Source organism: Nestor notabilis, unplaced genomic scaffold (genome assembly GCF_000696875.1).
Source record: "Nestor notabilis isolate BGI_N333 unplaced genomic scaffold, ASM69687v1 scaffold12054, whole genome shotgun sequence".
Taxonomy (NCBI): domain Eukaryota; kingdom Metazoa; phylum Chordata; class Aves; order Psittaciformes; family Psittacidae; genus Nestor; species Nestor notabilis.
The window spans coordinates 8,587-19,282 of NW_009926908.1; the positions used below are offsets into that span (position 1 = coordinate 8,587).

The 10,696-nt window shown below is 40.8% G+C and overlaps 1 protein-coding gene across 1 annotated transcript in view; it reads right to left on the bottom strand.

The window, feature by feature from the left end:
* LOC104405182 (RAC-alpha serine/threonine-protein kinase) overlaps positions 1–10,696 on the bottom strand; it is a 21,022-nt gene that overhangs the window by 5,145 nt on the left and 5,181 nt on the right. Inside the window, exons 2-7 of the mRNA XM_010013808.1 lie at positions 9,046–9,157; positions 6,320–6,467; positions 3,460–3,591; positions 3,230–3,295; positions 1,481–1,549; positions 704–829 (exon numbers count right to left, since the gene is read on the bottom strand). Coding sequence (XP_010012110.1) covers positions 704–829; positions 1,481–1,549; positions 3,230–3,295; positions 3,460–3,591; positions 6,320–6,467; positions 9,046–9,146 — 642 coding nt within the window. The 5' untranslated portion in view covers positions 9,147–9,157. The remainder of the gene's footprint in view (positions 1–703; positions 830–1,480; positions 1,550–3,229; positions 3,296–3,459; positions 3,592–6,319; positions 6,468–9,045; positions 9,158–10,696) is intronic.

A 10,696-nucleotide genomic window follows, 5' to 3' on the forward strand; every position in this document is an offset into this window, starting at 1 on the left:
CAAAATGATGACATAGCCTGAAAACATTCTACAGCAAGCTTCGCTTCAGATTGCTCCTAAATGAACCACCAGTAATCCCTCAACCTCGCCTGTAAACACTTCTCAGGAAATAAAGAAACTAACAAAAAGCAAGTAACCAAGCTATTGTTTCATTTTCGTCAATTTCCCAAGTTTGCCTGCCCTGAGATTTCTTGTTTGGTTAGGTTTTGGGGGTTGGTTGGTTTGTTTTTCCCCTTCTGTGCTCACCAAATGAAAAAACAACTTGAGGCTTACCCAATTTTCTACCTGCAAGCAGGTACTACAAAGGTAGTGCTGCGCAGCACAATGCAAGGAAGAACAACATACATGCAGTATGAATTTGCATCTATCTGGTAAGACCTGAAAAGCCCTGGATTATGTTCCACCAAGCAGAAGAGCCAGCGAGGTTTCTCTTAGAACATAAGCAGGCAAATGTAAATGCAACCCAGGTAGCTCAGTACCCCTTTGTATTCTCTGAAACGCTGCCAGGGTCCTGATAAATGCATTATACAACCTAACATAAAAGTGTTCAGGCATCCTGTAAAGTCAAGTCCAACAGCTGCAATAACTGTTACGTTAAAGTTCAATCAGGAGAGGCTTTCTTACAGTTCAGGCTTATTTGCTTTTGGACTAACAAACAAAAAGCACAAACTCAAAAAGCCTACAGAACTGTTTTTCTGCATACCTTCAAATCTCTATAAACCACATTCTTCTCTGAATGCAGGTAATCCAGTGCTGAAACAATTTCAGCTCCATAAAACCGAGCCCGGTCTTCAGAAAAGACACGCTCTCTTGACAGATGGAAGAACAACTACAAGAACATTAATTTGTTACTGTTAGATTGTACATGTTTCTGAATTATGTCTCACACTTCACAGGCGATCCTGCTTGGAATGTGATATTACCAAAGAGAAAACCCCTTCCCATCTTCGCCCAGCACCCAGCTGTGTGCCCAAATGTGTTAAAAAGCCTCAAACTAAATGATTAGACAATTTTATCTGACATTCACAGATGCACACTGATAACCAGTTTGTGTGCTGCACGCTCTTGTGTGTACACAAAATTATAAAACCCCATTTTGACTGAGGTACAATTACATACTAAAACTACAGCTCAGTGCATGATTCACTGACATGTTAATATTCCAACCTTTTCTTCTTGACTAACAGTAGTTTTCTGTTTCTAGTTCTCCCTCCAAAGTAACATATACTCACAATAATTATTAAAAAGTGTTAATACTTATCTGTCATGTAAAATATGAACCTACATCCAAAACTCTGAAAATGGAGTTAAGAAAATTAAGAGTCTTAATAGTATTTAAACCTGAAAACAGCTCCATTTAACTGGGACAACTAGGGTTAATTAGAATTGCAAACATGCACCTTAGCTAAATAACATCAAGCAGAATTAGTATTAGTACAGGAAAGTCCTAAAATATTGAACATTATTAGATTTCCCTTACCTCCCCTCCATTAGCATACTCCATGACAAAACACAAGCGGTCATGTGTCTGGAAGGAATACTTTAAAGCCTAAAACAGATTTAAACCAAACCTTAGAAGACAGATCACACTGACAGTTATAAAAGCATTTTTAATAGATTTTCAGAAACACAGACATGAAATTCCTATTTTAGTGGATTTTCTTTTTGTCCTTGGATCTTATATAATATTTACACTTCCCTGTTGCAGCTGAGGACTGATCCACTGCCAGCTTATTTCATTAAATAAATTTAATCAAACGTTAAAACGATCCCTGGCAGAAACTATCAGTAACACCTGTAATCCTGTGAAACTAAGTCCTGTCCCATTAACAGTGATATAGAAGTACCAATAGTGCCTCTGAAGTTTCCTTCCCAGGCCACAAGCTCCCACAGTTTTATCTCACAGACAAGAGGCCACAACCAAACCCCAGAGCACAAGGTTTTACTGCACTGGCTACAAGCCCTCTTACAGGAAACACAGATGAATTTACACACATCAGCCCCCTGGTCTCTGCCCTGCTGCCTGCAACTGCTCCCAGTTGACAGCCTGCCAGAGGGTTGAGCAATGCTGTCAATATCAGCTTGTGAGCAATATACAAAAACAGTCTGGACGAAGGGTGTGATGGAGCATAACAAGGTGCCTTTGTACAGCCCTGTCACGTGTATTCCTGTGACTAGAGGAACATCAATTTATTTGCCAGAGTCTTAAGTTTTTTGCTCACAAACCCAGTCTCGTGGCTGAGTACTCAAGGCAGCTCTTGGTTTGGATATTTGGGTTTATGAAAGCATTAAAAACAAAATACCACATATGATGTCATTGTCTTCATTACTAAGGGTGGCATTTTTAAATCAGTCATATTTTCACAGAGAAAGGGAGGACCTGGTTTTAGACATGTCAACAAACATTTACTGATTATACCCAATACAGTCAATATTTACTTCCAGAGGCCATGCTTAAAAGGTCTGAACTCCAGCTAGGCCCTTGTGTACCTGGACAAAGGAAATAATCAAGATCACACACAGGTCTCTTAGGGGGCTTAAGCGGTTGGAAACAATTCACAGCCAACTTGTAATAAATACTAGAAACAAAATGTTGAGGTGGAATGTAGGTATCTGAACTCAACCCAGAGAGACTGCTGGCATTGAAGGTTTAAACTGAGCGTATGGTTTATTTTACTGCTAAGCCAATCCAAAAGAAAAGCAGATAAAGCACAGTCCTGCTCTTCCCTGTCCCATCCCACATGCTCCCACCACTGTCCTTTGGCTGGCATTACCAGTGCTCTGATTCCACAGTGAACTGCTTCTGAGACCTTAAAAAAACCGGAGGCAGGCAAAATTAAAGGGTTTTCCCCCCAAGTATATCTTCCTGAACTTGTTTGTCACAAGATCAGGGTCATCCTGATCTTTGCTACAAAGAGAAGAGCAAACATCTGGAGGACAAGGAAAACAGCTACTTCTCTCAGAAACAGCAAGCCATTAAGTGGGTGAGCCATAAAGCCAAACCACACCCCAAAATGCTGTCTTCAAGAGGTAGTGAGGACCTGCTCTGCAAGAATCAGAAGACTTAAAAAAGCATTTTAATATGTGCCTCCCAAAAATGGAAGGGGACAAAAATACAAAGCCACTCTGAAAACACAGATCTCAGAAGTATTATATAAGTAACAAAAAATAAGGGAAGTCTTGGCTGTCATGATGTCAAGTTATACTCAGCAGAGGGAGAAATGCTTACTGTTAAGAATGGATGCCGCGAGTTCTGTAAAACACGGTTTTCTGTCAGCGTGTGCGCTACTTCATCCTGAAACACAAGCAGAAGGAAATCAGCAAAGTGATTCCCCAGACCATGGGTCCACTTCAAACACTAACAGCAATTATTTACAAGCACTCAGAGAATCCTTGGTATGAATTTCCCAAAGGCTGTATGAATGGTGAACCACATTCCCAAGTTTCCCATCTACTCACCTTTGCTACAATAACTTCCTTCTTCAGAATTTTCATAGCATAATACCGTCCAGTTGCTTTTTCTTTAACTAAAATGACCTTTCCGAAAGTGCCTTTTCCCAGTAGTTTAAGGTATTCAAACTCATTCATGGTCTGTTAATGATACAGATAAACAAGAACTGAATTACGTGAGCTAATAAGTATACTGTTCTCAGACTAGAATTTCTCATTCGCGTGAGAATGCATTGTATATGTTGCATATGTAGGGGTTTTTAATCCTTTTGCTTAGTAGAATTCAGAGGCTGCAATGATTCTTCCATACAAATGAATAGCAGTGCACTCCCAAAGATAATCTATCAAACCGTTTAGGGAAAGCTGTAAGTTTTCAATTAACAGAACACTCTTTAACATGACTCAACACTCAACTGCATAAATACCCCTCAACATATTATTATCACTCCACTGACATTTTGACCACTCTGTCAGTGCAAACATTCACTAAAAGGCACATATCGCTCTGATTCCAGGGATTAAACTCATACCTTTTTTCTGATGTTCCCCATCTCTCTAGGTGACCAGCTTTCTTGTGCTTCATTGAGCAGCAACAGAACTCACAGACAAAAGAACTACCTCACAGATTAGCCGTTTGCTCTTATTCATAGGAAAGATGTTGGGGAAAAGCAAGTGCAAGGTCCTACAACACCTGGGTTGGCACAATCCCAGGCACAGCTACAGGTTGGGTGGAAAAGAAATTCAGAGCAGCCCTGCGGAGAAGGACTTGGGGGTGGTGATTGATGAGAAACTCGACATGAGCTGGCTTCAGTGTGCACTTGCAGCCCAGAAACCAACCATATCTTAGGCTGCATCAAAAGAAGCGTGACCAGCAGGTCAAAGGAGGTGATCCTGCCCCTCTACTCTGCTCTTGTGAGGCCTCACTTGGAGTATTGTGTCCAGTTCTGGTGTCCTCAACATAAAAAGGACATGGAGCTGTTGGAGCAAGCCCAGAGGAGGGCCACAAGGATGATAAGGGGGCTGAAGCACCTCCCGTATGAAGACAGGCTGAGAAAGTTGGGGCTGTTCAGCGTGGAGAAGAGAGGCTGCGTGGAGACCTCATAGCAGCCTTGCAGTATCTGAAGGGGGCCTATAAGGATGTTGGAGAGGGACTCTTCATCAGGGACTGTAGTGATAGGACAAGGGGGAATGGCTTTAAACTTAAACAGGGGAAGTTTAGATTAGCTATGAGGACGAAGTTCTTCACAGTGAGGGTGGTGAGGCACTGGAATGGGTTGCCCAAGTAAGTTGTGAATGCTCCAACCCTGGAGGTGTTCAAGGCCAGGTTGGACAGAGCCTTGGGTGACACAGTTTAGTGCGAGGTATCCCCACCCATGGCAGGGGGGTTGGAACTAGATGATCTTAAGGTCCTTTCGAACCCAAATCATTCTACGATTCTATAGTTCTATGATTGTCATATCAATGACCATTGCCAACATGGCAACAGTAAGACATACAGCCAAAGGCTACTGCAGCCTCAACAGGGGAAAGAATTTAAGCTGCTCTACACAGCAAACTTCCTCCATATTCTTCCTGAGAGCTGACTGAGGAGACTTTCTGCTAATCACTGCCTACTTGATGCCAGGACCCCAGTAATAATTTGGGTTATCCTCATAACGTGCCCAGAAGGACAGTCACCATCTCAGATGAATGCATGCACTTGACCAACAGGGTGGCTCTTGCATTTCTATGAAGAGCTGCTCAGCAAGAACTGTATCTGTTCACTCAATGTCACAGAAGGCCCATGGCAGTTGCAATTCAGAGCGACATGTAAGTAGCCACCCACATCAGTCTAAAACCCCTGACATGACAAAAGGGTGATACACATACTTAGTGATGACACAAACAGCATTTGCTATTACAATTCTTTCTTACAGGAGGGAACAATTTGGAAAATGGAAACCCAAATGGGAGACCACAGTGAAGTAAAAAGAAGTGAAGGGAGGTTGAAGACATCCCTTGGTCTTGTATGTCAGAGAGGGACTCCTGATCAGGGACTGTAGTGATAGGACAAGGGGTAATGGGTTTAAACTTAAACAGGGGAACTGCGGGTCAGATATAAGGAAGAAGTTCTTTACTGTGAAGGTGGCGAGGGACTGGAACAGGTTGCCCAAAGAAATTATAAATGCTCCATTCCTGGCAATGTTCAAGGGCAGATTGGACAGAGCCTCAAGTGACATGGTTTAGTGTGAGGCATGCCTGCTCACGGCAGGGGGGTTGGAACTAGATGATCTTAAGGTCCTTTCCAACCCTAACTATTCTATGATTCTGTAAGACAGATACCTAAAAGGGCTCTACAAGGTAAAGCTCTCCTCTGGCACATAGTCCTTTCATGGAAGGCCATTGCTGAGATGGCCCCGTGCATTCAGATAATGCTGTGCCTGATGCAAAGACCTGAGCTCTAGGAACACCACGGACAGATGCTGCAGCAGCTGTCTGGGAGTTAGCCTAAACCCTTAATCCAGAGCAATTAAAACCATTGGATCACCTTAAGTCCTGTAAATCCACTGGAATATCTTTACACTAGTCTGCAAAGAGTTTTCACAGTCACACTGTCCCACAGGAACTATGAATTCAGGCTCACTACCACAGGAAAATACGCAAACCAGATCTAGACCTGAGCTGGCCTTGAAAGCCATCCAGCAAGAACATCTAAACTCAGAACTCCAGGGGACCCAGACAGGCTTTGCCTGGTACCTCAGCTCAGACAATTGTTTGCTCCAGAAGCTGCATCTACAACCGTGATCCCATTTTTATGGGAACAATGTGTCTTAATGGCTATTTCTTGCCTACACTCCAGAAGATCTAAAAAATGGTTATGCTGACTTACCACTTTGTGTTTTGGCTTTGTCATAGAAATTTCCATTTCTTCAGCACCTGAATTATCACTGGGAGAGCCAGATCTAAAATCCATCATCTCTTCCTCTTGTTTCTTGAGGCTGTCTGCTACTGTTTGGATGGCTTTTGTCCATTCTTCCCTGGCAAAATATAAGCAAAGACATTCATTACTTGTGACTACAGATTACCATCTGCCATGGCAAGGGTCACCAAGGAATACAGAGCAACTAAGGCTCTCTGATGAATCAATGCAACATACAATGAATTATGTGCATTTTCAAGCACTGTAAAAAATGCATTTTTAAGAGCACTTTTAACATACATCTTTATTAATCATACCAGAAACAAGAGACAACTGAAGTCCTCCCAGTCTGGATACAATATAAGGTTTTTCAGACAACAGAATTTTTAATAGGCATTCAGTCAGCAGCTCAAGATACGACCTGGTGATACAGACATTTACATAACAAAACCAGACTTGCCAAAACCAAAAAGCAAAAGGCTCCCATGCAGCACAAAACAATTCAGCACAGCTTTGCCATTCCTGTGGTGCACTGAAACACATATATCAAACTGCTGGGGGCACTATGCCTCCTCTTCATAACACATATCTTGAATTTTAATGGCAAAGGATGTTCTAGGAGAAGGCATTAAAGCCCAGGATACTTAGGTTATTCCTCTGTTGTAAAGATGATGACAGAATTACAGCAATTCCCATGTATATTTTAGCAGAATGTCAGCAAAAGCAGTGACATTTTATCTTAGGCACAAGTCTTGGTTATGATAAAGTTTTCACAGCTGTTTCAGCAATGGGTGCTCTGATACTGACCCCTTCGACTCCCATGGAGACCACTTCCACTCCAGTGTCCTTTGGGAAATTTCCCAGCTTTGGAAACTACTGAAGTGAAAGTTCTTGGCCTTCACTTCATTTCATCGCAAATTTATTGAACGTACCACAAACAACTCATGAGGACTCACAGAGCTTTGCACTACCTGTAATGAAGCCACACTATCCTTATCAATGTCAAATTTTTCAGTGTCCATGAAATTATTACAAATTAAAAAAAAAATAAAAAATCTTATCTGAACATGTGAATTTCACTTTCTGATGGACAGAATAGGCAGATCACTCCCCAGAGGAAGCAAAGTCCATGGGAAATAATACCCAATACAAGATTCTAATAAAAACCACACCAATTACACATTAGGTCTTTCCTGCTCGGTGCATTTTTTATTTTGGGTTTTGTCTGAACATGCACTATGCAGCCCTATCTGGGACAGCAAGGTAATGCTAAACATTCTGAACATTCTCCCTATCCTCCCACCACAGACTACTTCATTCACCATCACACATTCCTTTACTTACTAGTAATTTGTCATATTCAGATTACAAAAACCTTTTCTTCTGTATTTTTATCTCTCCATCTCTCTCAAAAAACAAAGGATGTTTTTCAAGGCACAGAGAAAGCTAAAGGAATATCTACCTTCACATCTCTTTTAAGATTTGTTATTGACTTGAGATCTCGGCCTTCCTGAAGTAAGCATCTTTGATTTCTGGGAGACCAGAATTTCACCCTCTGCTTTCATGTTAAAGGCATAAGCAACAGAGGTGACTAACACTCCGAGCCCTGAAGTGTCACAAAGCTGACTTAATTGGCTAGGAGGGAACAAAACAAAACTGAAATACAATCTTCCCCCAAGTGGAAACTGTTATTCACTCCCTTTAAGGTTACTGACCACAAAGCTACTAAAAGAAACAAGGACCAGGTTTTTTTTCTTTGCTTTTAATTTGATTTCACTTTCTTCTGATCATTGTAATAGAATCAACAGCAATAAACAGGAACCTTACTTAAATCAGTGCATGCAAAGGCTACAAAAGAAAAAGAAGCAAAGAATATTAGGTAGAATTTTCTGATCTTAAAAATAAACATGTGCCAGTGTCATATCTAGAGAGGACAAGGGTTTTAAAATACCTCTTCCCCTAGGGCAATGGTACTGGCATAATTTAAGTTCAGTTCCTGAAGAGCAAGTAAATATTTAAATACTCTGTAGTTGTAGAATATCTGTGCTGGAAAACTGTTCTCTCAGGAGGTAAGAGATCAATTCTCCAATGGTGAGAGCACAGGATGCATGCTCTCAGCTTTGTTTCCTAACAGCTGAAACAGAAATCTGCACCTGCAGCAGATAACTATCACCTTTGTTATCTAATTTGCATAAAATATTGGAAATCAGCAGTGATACAACCAACTTTTTTCCTTTAAAAACAAGATGCCTAAAGACTTTAAAAGGTCAGTATTTTGATACAATACAACTTTGCCTGAATCTCTATTTCACTTGTGCTCATCCTTCCAGAAACTTTCAGGTCAGAAACCCAGCATTTCGCCTACCACAACATTTCCAGTGAGAAATGAGCATTAGGTTTCCAGAAATAACTACCTATGTGCTGGTACACACCTGCACCCGTCCATTTTGGACACCCAACCTAGCAACACTTCATTTACAAATACTACTCAAAATCTACTCTATCAAATCCCCTTTGAGGTACGTTTTCTACTGGAACACACTAAAACCAAGGCGCTCAAAAATCATTTGTCGATTTTCAGTCCAGACGTACATCATCTGATAAATAAGAGCTTCTGCAAAGGACTTGCTATTAATGCTGAACACTTGCATCTGCTTTTGCAAATAGTTTATGTATTAAATATGAATGAAACATACCGCTCCTCTGGAGTCTCCACATGAAATGTTCTTTCAATTACTGTGGTCCACTGGAGGCATCTAATGATAAATGTGTTTGGTTTAGGTCGTTCTGTCTTCATCAGCTGGCACTCTACCACAATCAAGGAAGAAAGAGTCATGGTACATAAGCAGGTTTAAATAATCATTTGTCTTTATTCTTATCTAGGAAACTGTTGCGATTAATCAGCCATAGAAATCTCTGTAAGTACTTCTTTAGGAGACTTGAGACAATTTACTGTGTTGATGAAACAATAAATAGCTTGGGAGATAGTCATCTAAGCAGCACCAAAATCAAATTCTGCTTAGAAAGGCTCTGCATTTGGGCTGTCCGTAGAAGTAAGTAGAAAAGTGATGGGATGACACAGAACCTGATCAGACTCAGACCCTGTGCTCCGAAGGTCATCCGGAGCAGAGCGCACGGACAAAGTCATGATGTAATACAGCAGTTACATCCACTAAAACTAAAGCCAAGCCTGCACATTCCCTTCCTTTGACTTCCCCAGCATAATCCCCTGTCCTTGGCTTTCAAGGAGTTGCTAGAGTGTTCGGTTACCTTGCAGCAACCTGATGAAAATAAGACTCAGCATTTCCAGTCCTCAAACACTAGAGGGAACATCAAACTGCAGAGGTACCCCCAGAAAAGACCCTGTTCAAAACGCTGTTGTCGGGACAGCTGCTGCAGTTGGATGCTGTATGGACACACAGCTAACAGCTTCTATCATCGCCAGTATACAAGCACAACCTAAAAAGGCTACAGGAGTAAGGTTACATGCAAAACCACCACTTCCTTCCTAAAAATGTTGTCTTGAGAGCTGAGCATTAATTTTGTCAGTTTTTTCTTTTTTGTTTGGTTGGTTTTTAATCACATCTACTATTTTAAGCTTCACTGGATGTTATGAGTGTTTATTCTTCAAAGTTGGGCCTGAAAATGCACCTGATTAAGGGTATGCTAGCTGAACTAAAGGAGAGGATCTGAAAAACAAAAGAAAATCAATGAAATAATAACAGAAGCCAAAACTCCACATTTTTCAAATTTATGTTAATAGAAAATCTAATGCTAATTAAACAGCTCCTGTTAAAGTGAAGTCAAATTAAGAAACCAAGTGAGCAGCGGGAAAGAAGAGACTGGGGTTTCTTTTCTTACATTAAACACTTCTTGCAATTAATGCAACCGCAAGCTTGCTATTATCTGGTCTTCAGGTTCTATATCAACTTCCAAGTAGGTAAAAAGGCACTATAAAGACAAGAAATTTCTGCATACTGCTAGAGCTATGAACATCTTCCACCACCAGCAACATGCAAGTTGAGCACAGAATCTGGCCAGAATAACAGTGCATGTTACTAAGGCTACACTGGTATCGTTAATTTTATTATTGTGGAAATTTAGAAAGCTCAGTTTTAAATTCAAGCTCTTAATTAGCACCAAGATAAAATATTTATTGCCAGTGTTTTGGGGCACCATATTTTTGGCAATATATTTCATGCCTCATTTGCTACTGGAATTATAAGCTTTTCAATGAGTAACTTCGCATTTTTCATGACAAGAAAATCTCATTTTTCTTTCATAGCACACTGAGGTTATACTGCGTCCTACTAAAACAATTAGATAAGAGAAAGTTTATTAATGAGT